The sequence below is a fragment of the Capsella rubella genome, unplaced genomic scaffold (genome assembly GCF_000375325.1).
Source record: "Capsella rubella cultivar Monte Gargano unplaced genomic scaffold, Caprub1_0 scaffold_4, whole genome shotgun sequence".
NCBI classification, from domain to species: Eukaryota; Viridiplantae; Streptophyta; class Magnoliopsida; order Brassicales; family Brassicaceae; genus Capsella; species Capsella rubella.
Genome location: NW_006238920.1, coordinates 9,773,433 through 9,788,810, shown reverse-complemented (window position 1 = coordinate 9,788,810; position 15,378 = coordinate 9,773,433). Strand labels below are relative to the sequence as shown.

General features: G+C 39.7%; 6 protein-coding genes and 4 non-coding genes across 11 annotated transcripts; 8 read left to right on the top strand and 2 right to left on the bottom strand.

Moving 5' to 3' along the window:
• Positions 1-307: 307 nt before the first annotated feature.
• LOC17890488 (4-sulfomuconolactone hydrolase) lies at positions 308-2,705 on the top strand. The gene is made up of 10 exons (XM_006293429.2): positions 308-547; positions 694-762; positions 911-990; positions 1,279-1,378; positions 1,460-1,513; positions 1,594-1,671; positions 1,757-1,854; positions 1,948-2,005; positions 2,097-2,218; positions 2,321-2,705. Exons 1-10 carry the CDS (start codon positions 320-322, stop codon positions 2,475-2,477), a joined length of 1,044 nt encoding a protein of 347 aa, XP_006293491.2. The 5' UTR covers positions 308-319; the 3' UTR covers positions 2,478-2,705.
• A 159-nt stretch (positions 2,706-2,864) lies between these two features.
• LOC17887806 (aminoacylase-1) lies at positions 2,865-5,125 on the bottom strand. Its single transcript, XM_006295595.2, has 5 exons — positions 4,471-5,125; positions 4,028-4,299; positions 3,793-3,930; positions 3,488-3,721; positions 2,865-3,356 (listed from the first exon to the last, which is right to left on the bottom strand). Exons 1-5 carry the CDS (start codon positions 5,084-5,086, stop codon positions 3,270-3,272), a joined length of 1,347 nt encoding a protein of 448 aa, XP_006295657.2. The 5' UTR covers positions 5,087-5,125; the 3' UTR covers positions 2,865-3,269.
• Positions 5,126-6,041: 916 nt separating this feature from the next.
• Positions 6,042-7,760, top strand: LOC17889406 (zinc finger CCCH domain-containing protein 28). Of its 2 annotated transcripts, none has more exons than XM_023783712.1 (3): positions 6,042-6,149; positions 6,535-7,090; positions 7,317-7,760. In XM_023783712.1, exons 2-3 carry the CDS (start codon positions 6,553-6,555, stop codon positions 7,559-7,561), a joined length of 783 nt encoding a protein of 260 aa, XP_023639480.1. In that variant the 5' UTR covers positions 6,042-6,149; positions 6,535-6,552; the 3' UTR covers positions 7,562-7,760. The 2 variants fall into 2 exon arrangements, with proteins under 2 accessions (XP_023639480.1, XP_006294826.1); XM_006294764.2 differs by having other exon boundaries at positions 6,423-7,090.
• A 158-nt stretch (positions 7,761-7,918) lies between these two features.
• On the top strand, positions 7,919-8,989 carry LOC17889336 (RING-H2 finger protein ATL28). The gene has a single exon (XM_006296293.2). The coding sequence runs from the start codon at positions 8,153-8,155 to the stop codon at positions 8,900-8,902; it is 750 nt and encodes a 249-aa protein (XP_006296355.1). The 5' UTR covers positions 7,919-8,152; the 3' UTR covers positions 8,903-8,989.
• LOC17889970 (28 kDa ribonucleoprotein, chloroplastic) lies at positions 8,883-10,631 on the bottom strand. The gene is made up of 4 exons (XM_006294564.2): positions 10,224-10,631; positions 10,032-10,130; positions 9,322-9,624; positions 8,883-9,211 (listed from the first exon to the last, which is right to left on the bottom strand). The coding sequence occupies exons 1-4, from the start codon at positions 10,593-10,595 to the stop codon at positions 9,029-9,031; spliced, it is 957 nt and encodes a 318-aa protein (XP_006294626.1). The 5' UTR covers positions 10,596-10,631; the 3' UTR covers positions 8,883-9,028.
• Positions 10,632-11,011: 380 nt separating this feature from the next.
• LOC17889907 (ribose-phosphate pyrophosphokinase 1, chloroplastic) lies at positions 11,012-13,645 on the top strand. The gene is made up of 7 exons (XM_006294279.2): positions 11,012-11,454; positions 11,778-12,200; positions 12,313-12,456; positions 12,577-12,744; positions 12,830-12,899; positions 13,048-13,129; positions 13,230-13,645. Exons 1-7 carry the CDS (start codon positions 11,311-11,313, stop codon positions 13,408-13,410), a joined length of 1,212 nt encoding a protein of 403 aa, XP_006294341.1. The 5' UTR covers positions 11,012-11,310; the 3' UTR covers positions 13,411-13,645.
• A 325-nt stretch (positions 13,646-13,970) lies between these two features.
• Positions 13,971-14,056, top strand: LOC111831297. The gene has a single exon (XR_002834553.1). It is a non-coding gene; the product is annotated as a small nucleolar RNA U61 (small nucleolar RNA).
• Positions 14,057-14,142: 86 nt separating this feature from the next.
• LOC111831298 lies at positions 14,143-14,224 on the top strand. The gene has a single exon (XR_002834554.1). It is a non-coding gene; the product is annotated as a small nucleolar RNA snoR14 (small nucleolar RNA).
• A 55-nt stretch (positions 14,225-14,279) lies between these two features.
• On the top strand, positions 14,280-14,369 carry LOC111831295. Its single transcript, XR_002834551.1, has one exon. It is a non-coding gene; the product is annotated as a small nucleolar RNA Z101 (small nucleolar RNA).
• A 59-nt stretch (positions 14,370-14,428) lies between these two features.
• Positions 14,429-14,515, top strand: LOC111831296. Its single transcript, XR_002834552.1, has one exon. It is a non-coding gene; the product is annotated as a small nucleolar RNA Z101 (small nucleolar RNA).
• Positions 14,516-15,378: the final 863 nt, after the last annotated feature.

Sequence of the window (15,378 nt, the reverse complement as noted above, 5' to 3'; positions counted from 1 at the left end):
TTTTTGTAAAAAAAATATATACACTAAATATACTTCGATTTGAAATTTTAGAATATTTGGCCGGATACGAATCCAAAACCCAAAAATATAAATTTAAACGACTCAAAAGAATTGCCAAAAATATATGATACTAGTTTTTTTGTACAAAACCCCACTTAATGATACAGTATTTGCGTAAATGATAGACAAATATTCATGGGTATTTACAGAACTAGACCACGTATGTTTTAGCTATTTGCTGAAAACGTATCCTATTTTAAAATACTATATATGGGTATCACGTGCATTGATGATATCCACATCCACGACCACGAGGGTTATGGCTGTGACACTGAGATTAACGAATACTTTTGCAAATTCCAGTCACCCTTTAACGTCGTCCGTACTGTTCCGAGTAAGCAAATCGATCGGCAACAAGACAGCATCATCATTATCAGTCAGGACGGTAAAAATGGCGACTTTTGCTGGGTCTGACTCTGAAACGACACCGTCTACTACCTCGAGGGTCATCGATTCTCATCTCCACATTTGGGCTTCTCCTCAAGAGGTTCCTACTCTTACACAATTTTTTTTTATTCGTAATTAATAGAATTCGATTAAGCTAGCAATTTAGCTATGAGATACTTTTTGGAACTGAAATTGATTCTACTAAGATGATAATGATTTGATGAATCCCCAAATACCTGTTTTCAGGCAGCGACATATCCTTATTTCCCAGGCCAAGAACCTACTTTGACTGGTGATGTCGATTTCTTGCTCAAGGTTTAAGCTTTTAACTCTGCTCTAACACTATCTTCAATTCTCATGGGTTTTGAGCAAAAATGGAGAAAAAAACAATTTCTTCTTTGATGCTTGTTGTGCTATATCTCCTCTGTTTACTGTTTTGATGCTGTTTGTCGTCTTAATTTAGAATATGGAAGAGGCAAGAGTAGATGGAGCTCTTATTGTGCAACCCATCAATCACAAGTTTGATCATTCTTTAGTGACAAGGTCTCGTCTTTTCCTTATACCTCAATCTGCATTTTCCTAAAACAATGCTTTGTATTTCTTTCAGAATTATGCTTCTCTCATTTTGCTTAGTTATGGTATGTCTGTCTCGCTGCAAATTTTTTTGTTTGAGTATATGTCTATGGGATGCATTACTGGGGGGATTGGCTAGTCATGGTTCTGAGTGAAATGCAAAATTGATCTCCAATCAAGTCGGTCCTTTAATTGGATGCGATGTCAGTGGTTTAGTTTAAGTTACTTTTGAAGGTGATTTTAGTTTCTTATTGACAGTGTTCTGAAGAAATACCCGTCGAAGTTTGTTGGTTGTTGCCTTGCTAATCCCGCAGAAGATGGCACTGGAGTTAAGGACCTTGAGAATCTTGTTTTAGAGGTCTTCCCTTTCACTGTGTCTCAAAGCATCTCAATATACATGTATGCATCACATTTCTCAGAGTTTTATCTGTTATTGTAGAGTAATTATCGTGCTGTTCGGTTTAATCCCTATTTGTGGCCATCCGGTCAGAAGGTACCAATTCAATATTTACAGTTACCATAGATCAAGTTTTCGCCTTACATTTTGATTATCAATGATTTTCACAAACACAGATGACAAATGCTGTTGGCAAAGCCTTGTTCTCTAAAGCAGGGGAGCTTGGTGTGCCTGTTGGCTTCATGTGCATGAAGGTCTTGTAGTAGTTTGACTTGTATTCTCCAAAGCTTGTGTTATATACGAAGATCTTTCTTTACAAGTATTGTTTTCTATATTCAGGGTCTGGATCTGCACATTGCAGAAATTGAGGAACTGTGCACAGAATTTCCAAAGACAACTGTTTTACTAGATCACGCTGGATTCTGCAAAGTACCAGAGTGAGCTTTTCTTTGCTACTCGTAAAACTAATTCATTCCCCTGTAATTCCTATAGAATATATTACTAATACTTATGGTTTCACCAACCTGCAGAAATGGTGATGCAAAGCTTGCTTATACTCAACTCATGAAGCTCTCTAAATTCCCACAGGTGAAAAAGGAAAAAACATTCATTTACGAATTTGAATTCTCACTAGCACACATATGATACGAATCTAATAGACGAATATCAAAACAAGCAGGTATATGTAAAATTCAGTGCTCTATTCAGGATCTCAAGAACAGGTTTCCCTTATCAGGACCTAGCACCCCTCCTATCTCAACTTGTGTCCCAGTTTGGGGCAAATCGTGTCATGTGGGGCAGGTAAACATACTTATTTACCTTGCTTTCCCGACTGAAACACCACAAACAAACAAAAAAAACTTCTATATGAACTAACAATATGGACTGGCTGATCTGCTGCAGTGACTTCCCATTTGTTGTTCTTGAATGTGGATACAAAGAAGCCAAAGAAGCTGTGACTATTATCGCAAAAGAAGCATCCTTGTCAAGTTCTGAGATGGACTGGATTCTAGGAAAGACTCTGATGCAGCTCTTCCCTGGACAATGGTTTCTTCCTTGAGAGGTTTGTCAGGAGTAACAGGTTGCATGAGGGTGAGATAACGAAGCAAGTAATGGAAGTTATATCATTGCAGAAGCTTAACTATTACTTGATGTATACCAATTTAGTAAATCGATATAACTTTGATGTTGGTTGATATCTAATGATTAATCGAGGGATGATAAAGGCCTGGATGTTGATGTCTAATATTAGGAGTGCTCGTCGAAAATGTCTTCCACATTGGGTGAACTGCAAGGATCCCCTTTTTGTGTTCAGTAAGGTGATGTGATAACTTATTACTTAATCATCTGTGAATTTGCTTAGACATTTATGAGGGTTTGGTTTTTTTGAGAGAAGGACAAAGCTGGCTTCTCTTCTTTTAAGTCTTGGTTAGCTAGTATCTTGAGGGCATGTATTAGGTTATCTCAAGAATTTTGACAGATTATATGAAGGATTCCTCTGACACCAAACGAGAAACTGGTTATGGCCTTTGACTTGATGACCTTACCTAGATAGTTATTAAGGATCTGAAATTGTGGGGACTATCATGTGATTTTAAGCTTATATTGAAACTTGAAGGATGGAGGTTGTGAACCTGCAATGACTACTGTTTTCATTCCGATGGTTAAGAAAACTAAGTAGCGAGAAGAAGTTAGTTGCATTGCAAAGCTGTTTCTGGAAACTCTTCAGTCTGATAACATACAAATGCATGATGAGTTGTACTCTTATTGATGATATAGCACCAAGTGTGTTGAGGAAGAGGGAACTTTGTGCAACACAGACCCTTCTTGTAGCTCATCTCTTGAAACACTTTCATTCAGGTGAAATATATGATGTGTAAGCCTTGAGGATTGAGACATACATATCAATGCCCTTCAAGTACTCAGATTGACCCAGATACTGCAAAAAGGCAAGATGAAAGAATGGCGTTAGAAATTGCTCATGGGAGGTGATGATCCACCAAATAATAAGCAAAACTGAAGGATGCTCCACGACCATCTGAAATGTAACATTTGCAAAAGAGACAGTACCTCATTATGATCATGAAGCAAACTCGGGGTGTTCGATATAGGAGAGAACCCAATTGCAAGCAAGCCTGCTTTTCGGAAATATCGAGAATCTGTTGATGCAGGGAAAATCTCAGGCTTACTAGTATTTCCTCCAGCTTCTTGCACAGCATTTTCTAAAAGTTCCAACCATGGATTTGAATCATCTATTGGTGTAACTAACTGATTCCTTGCAAGCTCCTGGTCCGCCCGCCATAGCTGACATACCGAGGGGACTTGTTAGATACATGGCATTTTTAAATCTCTGGCTACAGTACTAAGAATATTACCGTGAGGGACATGTTTCGGGCAGGAGGTGCCCATTCCTCTACCAAACGTCTTTCTAGTGCTTCAGGATCAGCAGTGGGTGGAACACGGATGTCGAAACCAGCTTCCGCCACAGATGGTTGCAGGTTCATTACAAATCCCTTTATTAAAAAGAGGTCCAAATTGTCATGTTCAACCACATATATCAATTTTGGTTACCACTCCAAGTGTGAAAAAAAAATAAAGAGAGAGGAATACATCTGGAGTAGGAGTGCCAGCTTTGAGGAAAACCATGTTAACAGAGATAACGTCGCCTTCACCTTTGAAACATTCTTTGTGTTTGAGCTGATCAAACTGAGAAGCTCTGAATCTCATGATACTCTCAATGCTTTTATTGAGATTCTCCATGGCAGAGTCATCATAAAGCTTTGCGCCATGGCCAGGTTGTCCAACAGCTTTAATCTGGAGCGACCATGGAATCCTCTCTCCATTAAACACCCTGTAGCTATCCCCGGAGGAAGATGGTAAACCTGAGTCGATTCATCACATTATATATTGCACTAAATATATAACTCAAAAACTCATTTATTAATTTCTTTCTATTTCAAACCACTTCTTTTTTGGTTTGGCGGCTTTCAACTACCTTTTAAAATGAAATATTAAATCTAAATAAAGAAAACTTGGTAAGTAACTTTGTTAACCTTCGTCAAGCACGATGGCAATGTTGAGGCTTTTGAAGGTTTCGGATTCGACAAACTTCCCAACACCATCAGCGCCACCTATCTCTTCATCGGGAACGAAGGTGACATAAACGGATCTAACCGGCTCAAATCCAGAGGCTATGAGCTTACGAATGGATTCTAAGTACTGCATCCCAACGCTCTTCATGTCCTGAGTTCCTCTAGCGTAGATTTTGCCGTCTTGGTCGATCTCTGCTCCGAGCGGAGGATGATCCCACTTATCTTCCTCAAAGGGGACAACATCGACGTGAGAGTTCAAGAGGATCGCAGGTAAAGAAGGATCTGAACCAATCCATTTAAGGAGAACGACAGGCTTTCCTGGAACGAACTCGATAGAGTGAGACTCGAGATGGAGAGAGATGGATTTGGCCTGAGAGATAATGAAATCTGCAGCTGCGGTGTAATCAGGAGTTGGATGCACGGTGTCGATTCGGAGATAGTTCTGGAACCTGGTAATGATCTCTGTCTCCTCTGTTTTAGCTAATGATGGAGAGAGAGCCATTGATGAAGAAGCTTTCTCTCCCCACTCATGCAGTCTTGTGTTTAAGTAGCAAGTTTTTAACTTGTAGTATACCATGTAAAAGCTTCATCTTTCCCATCAGCAACGTGATCCGGATCTCCCACCCAAACCGGATCCGATCTTGTTGTCAGACATCTTCGTTTTTGTCAGTTTTCTAGCATTTTACTATATACTAAATAATTTTATAAACGTGGTGAGTCTTTTATATATATATATATATATATATATATATATATATAAGATTCGAGACTATTGTTCAATTTGTTCCCAAATCACTAAGAAGTCCATCCGCGCTCCATCATTAGCTTCTTCAACTAATTGCAATGGATAAAGAAAGGGATGTGAATACGATACTTATATATATTTAGCTAATTACGATACTTATATATATTTTTTGGTAGAAAAGGGGAGGCAACTGGCAAGCCTCCAACTATTCTTAATAGAAAAAAAAAACTCACTTCATTAGCATCCCCTAACATCAGCAAATGCACAAATGTCAGGAGAAAATTCAAAAGAATGCAATCCTAGATCCAAAGAGACGCATAGTTCGCTAATCGATCAAATACATTACTTATGCGTATTTGTGTATCCATCAAAACTGAAAAGCAAAATCTTAATTATTTATTTGATACCAAATTTTAAGCAGCAATAACTTATGTAAAGGTAACCGATTCTATCATTATGTTTACCATGAATCCTCAATCTTTTGGAGCTACTCAATGCTCTACAATTCTTAACTACTTTATTTGTGGTTTTAATAAATTCAACTTTTGTATTGGATAAGAGTTTCGTTCTTCGACAACCTCCGTCCGGCCCGGAATCTAATTGAAATTGTAAGGGCTAATCACAAGCCGGCCCAATAGACCGTGGCCTGTTCATAAAATGCATTCACCGCCTCAAATTAAGGCGAGACAAAAGATCCCACATCGATCTAAAGAGAAAGTCAAATGATATTACATCAACTATAAAAGAAGATGACAAAAATGTTAAGAAAGCATGTATACTAGAGTGAGAGTCAGGAATATTACCCGATTCTATCTCTGCGACTAAGTTTGACATTAATCAGCTAGTCAAGTTACAAGATCGTGATTAGTCGATCGGCGGTTTCTAAATTTAATCGGTAATCCGTCGACTCTTTATTTAATAGTATTCAATAAGAAGTTCTTTTGTTTCCCCGTTTTTCATCACCATTTAATCACTATATCTATCAACATTAGTTTACACGATAATCCAAGTGAGCATATAATCATTCTTTGTGTTTGTTTTTTATCCTTGTATATATATATATTAAAATATACTACTTCCATACGATTTTGAGTTGGATACTCTCTCACTCACTCTCTCTTACTTCCAACTTCCTTACTTCCTTTCCTACGTTTCTTTGCGTTTGTAGATGATCCACCTCTGGGATTTCACAAAATCCATTGGCTTCTTCTCTGATTGTTCTTGGCAATAATCGAAAGGTTTCACATTTGTGCTCTTGGGTTCCTAACTTTGGGTTTTAGGGTTTCTTGGTCGATGTGATGAGTCACCGGCGAGATTCCCGCGGCGATGCTGTTCACGTGAGATTCACCGACGACACTCCACCGGAGAATCGGTTTCCGTATCCCGGCGACAATTCCGTCTGGGCCACTGAGGATGAGTACAACCGTGTCTTTACAATCAACCCCGACGACGCAGAGCTTCCGAGCAAGAAAACACGGACTTCCTCCTCCACCGGGATCGGGAAATCGTTCTTCAAGACGAAGCTCTGCTTCAAATCCCGCGTCGGAACTTGTCCCCTCGCCGCGAGCTCTTGCCATTTTGCTCACAGCTCGGAAGAGCTCCGTCGTCCACCGCCGCTGCCTAATCGGCAGGAGACTGCGACGGAGGCTTCAAGAAACAGAGAAAGCTTTGCTATGAGTTTCGGCCCTCGTGGTTATGGTGGTGCTGCTAGTGATGGTGGCAATGTTGCTCAGACTTTGAAGCCTCCAAATTGGAAGACAAGGATTTGCAATAAGTGGGAGATTACTGGGTATTGTCCTTTTGGTACTAACTGCCATTTTGCTCATGGAGCTTCAGGTAAAGTTTTCGCCTTTTTTTATTTTTAATCTCTATTAGTAACCTCAATTTGCTTCAAACTGTAGTATAGAAAATGGGTTTTAATCAGTGTTGCTTGATGGATTGTGAGATTAGAGTATCACCCTACAGGTTAATGGATGCTGAATCTCATGAATTGACTGAGAGATGAAATGTTTCCATGTAGTAGCTAGCTAAAAGTTTGAGTCTTTATGATTTTTTTATGCAGAGTTGCACAATTTTGGTGGAGGCCTTGTTGGAGGAGAAGGTAAGATCGGAACATCCATCACTCCCGACATAAAGCAGACGGGACAAGTAGACACAGTGGCAAACCTCATTTCTCCCGGAGTCCCGCCTCAACGGACATCTAGTGCCGTCATGCAGAAACCCAACGGGGTCAGAACTCAACGGAAATGGAAAGGACCGGATAAAATCAGTCGGATTTATGGTGATTGGATCGATGAGATTGAATAATGCATATTTTTCACTGATTTGTTGACCAAGGTATAGCCTAGTTGTAACTATGTGGACATACTAGCATCCTCACATAACAAAGACAACAAAAGAACTTGCTCTTCTTTCTGTTGTATCATCTTAATGATCTCTTTCTATGATGCCAATTCTAAATCTGATCATGTAGCAGCAGTTTAAACCGAGTAAATCATGTTTCGTACTTGTAAACCTGACCATCAAGGCTACTTATTTTTTCTCTATTTACTTAGGTCAAATATTATTGTTTTAGAAACTGTTTTTTCGTTTTGACTGGTCTCAAGTTATTTTTAACATCCAAAATGATTTATTAAGACAGTGATTTTTTTATTATTAATTTTTTTTTTTAAGAAAAAAAGACAGTGATTTTTCTTTTTTTAACTGTCACAGAAGACTCGCTCAAAATGCTAAGCAAAGCCACTTCTGTCTCTCAGACATAGCCACTTTTTTCTCCTCATTCCACTCTATTAATTTGGAATTATATGTCTTCTTTCGCAAGGAATTCTTAGAACACACCTTTCTTATCTCCCAAGAAATCTACAGAAACTGGTAGAATTGGGGGATTCCAACCTTCAAATGTCGTCAACAACATCAATACCAGCTACTGATGTTTTCCCTACCTCTTCCATGCCTGTCACCGTAATTTTGACTGGCGTGCTTCTCTTTGTAATTTTTGCTGGATTCTTTTCTCTTTTCTTCTGGCAATTTCTCCTGAATCGATTATTTTCAACTTGGAACCTTCAGCGAACACCTTACGCTGACCTAATCCATGTGGCCACTCCGCCTGAAAATACTGGCCTCGATCCACTTATCATCCGCTCATTTCCAGTGTTCCTCTATTCATCCGCAACAATGAAATATCACGGGACAGAATGCGCTATCTGCTTGTCAGAGTTTTCAGATGAAGACACAGTTAGGCTCATAACAGTTTGTCGTCACCGCTTTCATTCAAATTGCATTGATCTTTGGTTCGAGTTACACAAGACTTGTCCTGTTTGCCGGTGTGAGCTAGACCCAGGCCTTGTCGGATCTGGAAGCCATGAATCTTTGCATAACACAATCACAATTACTATTGAGGACGTAAACCATGACGAAGAAAATCCTCCTACCACTGGTTCCAGCAAAAGGATAGTGGAAGCCTCAGCTTGGCGATTCTCGAGGTCACATTCTACCGGACATTTCATGGTTAAGACGACAGATGTCAATGTGAAAATCAAAAGAAGGCATTACCAAACAGGAAGCTGTGTCTCATTCGACGAACTTACTCGGTATGATGAAGCAAGGTGGCTTGGTGATTCATCATACATTAGCAGGATTGAAGTCTAGTTTACTGATTAATTCTGTTACATTTTCCTTTTTGTGTTCTTTGTAGCAGTAGATATTTCAAAATTGTAATAAGATCTGTAGTCAGGTTCTCATGCTCTTATCAGATAACTGAGAAAATAATAAGAGTCACTCCACCGGTTTTTCTTCAGAAGTGTTGTTGTCTTCTGCAGTGTCTCCATCTTCAGAAGTGTTATCTTCTTCAGTGTCACTATCTTTAGAAGTGTTGTTGTCTTCTACAGTGTCACCATCTTCAGATTCACTGGCAGTTGTCAAGCTGAACTTCAGAATGATAGGTCTACCCATTATCTCCTATAAAAAATACCAACTTGAAATGAAACACTTTACAAGCTCAAGAGGTAAAGGAGCAAACTTTCTAAGAGCAGTTTGGAAATTGATAATGAAAAACGAGAACTTTATACCTTCCCATCGAGTTTGGTGATTGCATTCTCAGCTTCTTCTCTGGTAGCAAATGAGACAAAGCCATAGCCAGAAGATCTTCCTTCAGGGTCAGCGAAAACAACCCGAGCTGAGACCGGGTTGAAATCTGCAGCAGTGAAAAGCTCACGGAGATGGGTTGACCTTGCTTTCCAAGCGAGATTAGATACGTAGAGTTTGTGACGAGTGTCTCCAGGGGGAGGAGAAGGAAGAGCATTTGGTGGTTTTGGAGTAGGCTTCTTGAACCTTCTAGCAAAGTTTACTCTGATGATTCGCCCTGAGACTTCCTAAAAAAACCAACAACATAGAAGCTTGTTCAACTTCATGGATGAGCTAACAATTCAGCAAAATACCTGAGTAAGTAGTTTTAAAAGTTCGCATTTCATTCTATGATATTGAATTATCCACCTGAAAGGCTTTTACAAATTAACCAAAAAATACTCAATGACTCAATCAGAGAAGAATTAAAATAATTTGAAACTAAGAACACAGATCATCATTAGAGAAAGACAATTAAATTAACTAAGTTGATAAAAGAATGTAAAAGGTTGAAGCTTATGTGGAGAAAAGATCCCACATCGGAAGATGTGAGGGGACTTAAGTAATATATAAAGGGTTAGGGCCAATCCACTCATTGCCAATTGGTTTTGAGTTGGAATCCCATAACAAACCCTAATTTAATTTAACAGCTTACAAAAGCATCGAACTTATCAACAGCAGCTTGAGCTTCTTCTCCAGATGCCATTGTTACGAAAGCAAATCCTCGATTCTTCCCATCTTTTTGCCTTATGATCTGTGATTTTTTTTTAAAATTGAGGTTAAAAAAAAGTTTCATAGTAACACAAACAAAATTTCAATTTTTTTTTGTATGAGAAAGAACAACGACCTCGACATTGTTCACAGTCCCGCATTGTCGAAAGAGGTCGGAGATGTCATGTACACTCATGGACCAAGGAAGATTGAATACAAAAAGCTTCCTTTTAAGATTTGACTTCTGGGTTTCTTCAGTCTTATCCTCCTGCGACGTTTCATCCTCCGTCGAAGTTTCTTTCTCCGTCACGGAACATAGTACGGAGACGAGCCGCCGAGAGTTATTAATGGCGCTGGAACCTAGAGGGACGACGGGGGAGTGATTACTGGGAATCCGAAGAGTAAAGGCGGTAGGTTTAGACCGTTGAGAAAAGAGATAAGGTTTAGAGGAAGAAGAAGAAGAGGAAGAGAGTGAGAGGATGGAGAGAGCAGCTTCCAGAACCGCCATTGTTAGATTTGGCGCAAGAGAAATGGATTAGACCCGAAACAAAAGGATAATTCTTTTCTAGACCGGTTTGGTTTTCTTGAAAAGTTCTAATTGCGAACCGGATGATCTACCAACTTCGGTTCTAGCACGAGAAATTAACCGTACTTTTTTTTTGGTATACCAAGAACCAAGAAATTCCAATCCCACGTAGCACATAGCCACATACATATTGCGGTCAAAGACTCAAAATAAACAAAAATGATTAGTTTGTGAAACTCATGTATTTTCTCAAAGTCAAAAATGAGTAGTTTGTAACAATGCAAATACGAAAATTTTCAATTTTCAAATGTATTGAAAGTTATACCAAGAAAAGTCCAGCCAGTCGTCTCCAATCCATTAATCCCACCAAGTTTGATGTGATGAGTGATGACTGATGCCTATTGCACGATGTCGTTTGGTAGCAACTTGTACACACACCAACCAAACCAAACCATTTCCTATTTTACTAAACGGAACTGAAGAAAATCCAAATTCGAGAAAGAAGAAGAGTCCAACACTAAAAACTCGGAGAAGAAGAAGTAGAGAAGAGAACCATTAAGCCATTTCTTCTTCCTTCTTTACTCTGACATCCTCAAAATCCCCAAACCGTAAACCTTAATTTCTCGAATTCGTTACTGCTTGAGATTCGAGTCAGAGGTGGTTTATGTGAGGTACTGCTGACATATATACACACAACATGGCGTCTCTGGGTCTGTCGTTTCCTCCCGCCTCCAAAACGCCGACGTATCTAGCCTCGTCTTCTTCAGCTTTCTTCACTAGCTCTTCTCTATCCCTCAGGACCTCTCACTCTCGCTCCCGAAACTCTCTCTTCGCTTGTGTTGTAAGCAGTGGTCTTAAAACCCTTTTGTTACGCTATTGCTCATTCTGTATTTTTGAACTTTGATCCTTTTTTAAGTTCTCTCTATTACATTTCCGGATTTGAGTAGACCCTATTACCCATCTTGTCTAGTTTATGTTTCTGAGATTTTAATTGGTGCATGAGCTACAAAGGTTGTCCCTTTCGCTAGAATCTTGTTTGTTTTTGCGAGTATAGCTATGTAAAGGTTGTCTCTTTTGTTTGATGAATATAGTTAACTATCCAGTAACAGAGATTGAGATCTATATGAATCTCTGATTAAGTCTTGTTGTTGTTGATGTTGCTAGAAATGTGATATGCCAGAGTCATTGAATGTTGGAAACGGGAACCCAAGTATCCCAATTATTAATGAGAGGACGCTTCCAAAGTTCTTGGAATCTGCAAGGATGGAGAAATCAGTCAGTAGAACCAATACAAGGCTGAAGTTGTTCTCTGGTACTGCAAATCCAGCACTTTCTCAGGAAATTGCTTGGTATATGGGCTTGGATCTTGGAAAGGTTAACATTAAGAGGTTTGCTGATGGAGAGATCTACGTTCAGTTACAAGAGAGCGTTAGGGGATGCGACGTGTATTTGGTGCAGCCTACTTGCACTCCCACTAATGAGAACCTCATGGAGCTTTTGATTATGGTAGATGCTTGCCGAAGAGCATCAGCCAAGAAAGTAACAGCTGTGATTCCGTATTTTGGATATGCAAGAGCTGATAGGAAGGTAAGGTCTCTTTTACAAATGTTTACAGCCTTAACCAGTTTAGCTACTTTGACATGAGATGGAGGGTTTGTTGATCTTTTCTGGGTAAAATTGTATGATTTCCTTCTCGCAGACACAAGGGCGTGAATCCATTGCCGCCAAATTGGTTGCAAATCTTATCACTGAAGCTGGTGCAGATAGAGTTCTTGCATGTGATCTTCATTCAGGACAGTCCATGGGTTATTTTGACATTCCAGTCGACCATGTGTACTGCCAGGTACACCTTTAAAGCCATCTTCTTGATAGCTAGGGCCGCTCCTCATGCATTGTGTGTGTGTGTGTATGCTCCTTTCTTTGTATAATACTTTTTCACCCTTCGTGTGTTTAATTTTTCCAGCCTGTGATACTTGATTATCTTGCTAGCAAGTTAATTCCCTCAGAGGATTTGGTAGTGGTTTCTCCTGATGTTGGTGGAGTAGCCAGGGCACGCGCTTTTGCAAAGAAACTATCAGATGCACCACTTGCCATTGTCGATAAAAGACGTTCTGGACACAATGTTGCTGAGGTATCCTTTTCTTTCAAAGTCAGAGTTTGCTCACCAACACCGCTTGCTTCCCCTCAAGTTCACATATGTTATACTTTCCTTTCAGGTCATGAACCTAATTGGGGATGTAAGAGGGAAGGTGGCAATAATGGTGGATGATATGATTGATACCGCTGGTTAGTAAAACTGTGTGGAGTTGTCATGTTACCAACAAACCAAGCTTCCTGTCTCTCTCTATAGATTCCCCATCAAGATCAGTAAAACCCCCTTCTCCTTTGTCAGGCTGAATCCTCTTAGAACCAATCTTGTTCTGTTTTATCTCAGGAACCATTGTAAAAGGAGCAGCTTTGTTACACCAGGAGGGTGCTCGGGAGGTCTATGCATGCTGCACACACGCTGTTTTCAGGTAAACCACTAAACTACAGTTTGTCTTTGAACAAGTCTCAAAATCACTACTTTCTAAAGCATATTTGTTTTGGTTTGGTTTCAAATGAATCAATGGGAAGCCCGGCTGCAATAGAGCGATTATCAGGGGGTTTGCTTCAAGAAGTGATAGTGACAAACACATTACCAGTAGCAGAAAAGAATTACTTCCCGCAGTTGACAATTCTATCAGTGGCCAATCTTCTTGGTGAGACCATTTGGCGTGTCCATGATGATAGTTCCGTCAGTAGCATTTTCCTTTGACCACCCCTCATTGCAACCATTTGAACGGTTCTTGGTTTTTGTTAGCCGGATGAAGGGTCGGTTTAGAAAGTGTATCCCGGTTAATGTTCTAACCGGCAAACTTCACCAAATTTGCTTGCTTTGTCTTTTGATAGCTTAGGTTTTTTGAATTCTTACTTGCTCCACATCTCATTATGGATCCACCTTGGTCTTGAACATATTTTTTGATTATGGTATACACAAGTTTCTCAGTTAATACAGCAAACTAGATACATATGACATGCAAATTGGCTCAAAATCATTTTGACAAATTGACAAAAGGATACAAATCTATACGGGCCAAGTCCAAAAAGAAAACACACAAAAAGCCCAGAAGAAGAATAAGGAGTCAAAATTAGGGCTTCTATATATTTAGTTTCAATTAGTATATATAGCACAACCACGTCAACTTTTTAAGACAAGCCTATACCTAGTTCTGTGCTCCGTCTCATTATTAGAGTTTGGTCTTCTTCTTTGATTTTTTAGATTAGCTTCAGCTTTTTTGTTTTGTCTTGATTTTGTGGTTACGAGTTTTAATAGATGAGCTGTGATGAAAAAAACCGTGTGCCAGAGATGGGATTACTCATCGCTGACGGTAAAACACAACCCTCTAAGAAGTTCTGAGCTTTTCTATATCTTAATTATCTTTTCCTCCGGATTTTGAAGATTTTTTTTTTCGGATTTATTTAAGGATTTTGTATTTTTTTTTTGGAGTCGAGGTGACGATAGAAATTCACAGGTCTGTCAATCCACTGAATCTTGTGATGTAATTGTGTTCTCGACAGGTTCTGATCGACTCCTGATTCAAATCCTTTAATCTTTTTTTTTTTTAAAGTTGGTTTGATTTTGGATCTGAGTAAAGGATGAATCTCATATTTTGATGTTATTTGAGACTGAACTTATATTGATGTTTTATTCACCTTGGAGAACTGATACTCAGATTCTTAGCTTCTTCTTGTTTTTGGTTGACTTTAAAAATTTGGTGTTTTAGTTTTCTTATAATGGGCAGATGATGAAATCATATTTCATGGGTAATTTGCGTCTGAATTTTTGTGATGCTAACTTTTATGATTATCTGATGCCCTGCAAAGAAAATGTTTTTTTTTACTAGTTTCACAGGCAATTATAATTGATACTACTTTGTTAATTGATTTAACTTGTTCAATTAATCTTTGATCATATCAGCTTGGGAACTTTGAACATTGCACTTATGCAGAGGACTCATTGCTGAGGTGGCTTGCAAAAGATGTGGAGAGCTGGAGGATGCGATCCATGTGCTGGTTAATTGCAGTTATGCTAAGCAGGTTTGGGAGCTATCTCCATTGGTGAAGCCCCCGGTAACAAGCATGATCCACTCGATGCATGACTTGTTGATAGAAGCCAAGGAGATGATCACGCTTCCTCCGATTGGGTTGGGAATTACTCCCCTCTTCCCATGGGTGTTCTGGTTCTTGTGGAAGGCCCGGAACCGGCTAGTGTTCGAACGTAAGGAAACCGCAGCCTCAGAGACTTGTGTGAAGGCGCTGTCGGAAGCACGGAGTTGGCATTTGGCGAATCTGGGACAGAGCTCTCGGACCCCTTCCTCGCGTCGTAGCCAAGTTTCAAAACCTCATAAAGACGCCTTCTCCTGCTTTACAGATGCGTCGTGGCAGCAATCGTCGCATTCTTGCGGACTGGTTTGGATTATCAAATCGCCCTCTGCAACGGTGTGCCTTCAAGGCACCGCTTCAAGACCCTTTGTGTCGTCGGCCCTGGTGGCGGAGGCACTAGCTTTAAAGGCTGGAATCCAGGAAGCCTTAGCTATGGGTGTGTCAAGATTGGCCTGTTTTTCGGATTGTTTGGTTCTTGTCCAACTTCTCAACTCTGGAGGCCATGTTAATGAGATCGATGGGGTTTTGGAGGATATCCATAATGCTCTCGGCTCGTTCTTATCATTTTCTTTTCACTTTA

What these genes read in the sequence shown, in the direction of transcription:
- LOC17887806 (XM_006295595.2), bottom strand. Translation starts at nt 5,086, where the DNA reads ATGGTATACTACAAGTTAAAAACTTGCTACTTAAACACAAGACTGCAT. An exon ending in CCCGAAACATGTCCCTCACG is followed by an intron (nt 3,722 to 3,792) that starts GTAATATTCTTA and finishes TCGGTATGTCAG; the next exon opens with CTATGGCGGGCGGACCAGGA. An exon ending in TGCTTCATGATCATAATGAG is followed by an intron (nt 3,357 to 3,487) that starts GTACTGTCTCTT and finishes GCCTTTTTGCAG; the next exon opens with TATCTGGGTCAATCTGAGTA.
- LOC17890488 (XM_006293429.2), top strand. Translation starts at nt 320, where the DNA reads ATGGCTGTGACACTGAGATTAACGAATACTTTTGCAAATTCCAGTCAC. An exon ending in TTTGGGCTTCTCCTCAAGAG is followed by an intron (nt 548 to 693) that starts GTTCCTACTCTT and finishes ACCTGTTTTCAG; the next exon opens with GCAGCGACATATCCTTATTT. An exon ending in AGCTCTCTAAATTCCCACAG is followed by an intron (nt 2,006 to 2,096) that starts GTGAAAAAGGAA and finishes CAAAACAAGCAG; the next exon opens with GTATATGTAAAATTCAGTGC.
- LOC17889336 (XM_006296293.2), top strand. Translation starts at nt 8,153, where the DNA reads ATGTCGTCAACAACATCAATACCAGCTACTGATGTTTTCCCTACCTCT.
- LOC17889970 (XM_006294564.2), bottom strand. Translation starts at nt 10,595, where the DNA reads ATGGCGGTTCTGGAAGCTGCTCTCTCCATCCTCTCACTCTCTTCCTCT. An exon ending in TTGATAAGTTCGATGCTTTT is followed by an intron (nt 9,625 to 10,031) that starts GTAAGCTGTTAA and finishes TGGTTTTTTTAG; the next exon opens with GAAGTCTCAGGGCGAATCAT. An exon ending in TCACCAAACTCGATGGGAAG is followed by an intron (nt 9,212 to 9,321) that starts GTATAAAGTTCT and finishes TATTTTTTATAG; the next exon opens with GAGATAATGGGTAGACCTAT.
- LOC17889406 (XM_023783712.1), top strand. Translation starts at nt 6,553, where the DNA reads ATGAGTCACCGGCGAGATTCCCGCGGCGATGCTGTTCACGTGAGATTC. An exon ending in TTTTGCTCATGGAGCTTCAG is followed by an intron (nt 7,091 to 7,316) that starts GTAAAGTTTTCG and finishes TTTTTTATGCAG; the next exon opens with AGTTGCACAATTTTGGTGGA.
- LOC17889907 (XM_006294279.2), top strand. Translation starts at nt 11,311, where the DNA reads ATGGCGTCTCTGGGTCTGTCGTTTCCTCCCGCCTCCAAAACGCCGACG. An exon ending in ACTCTCTCTTCGCTTGTGTT is followed by an intron (nt 11,455 to 11,777) that starts GTAAGCAGTGGT and finishes TGATGTTGCTAG; the next exon opens with AAATGTGATATGCCAGAGTC. An exon ending in CTGGACACAATGTTGCTGAG is followed by an intron (nt 12,745 to 12,829) that starts GTATCCTTTTCT and finishes CTTTCCTTTCAG; the next exon opens with GTCATGAACCTAATTGGGGA.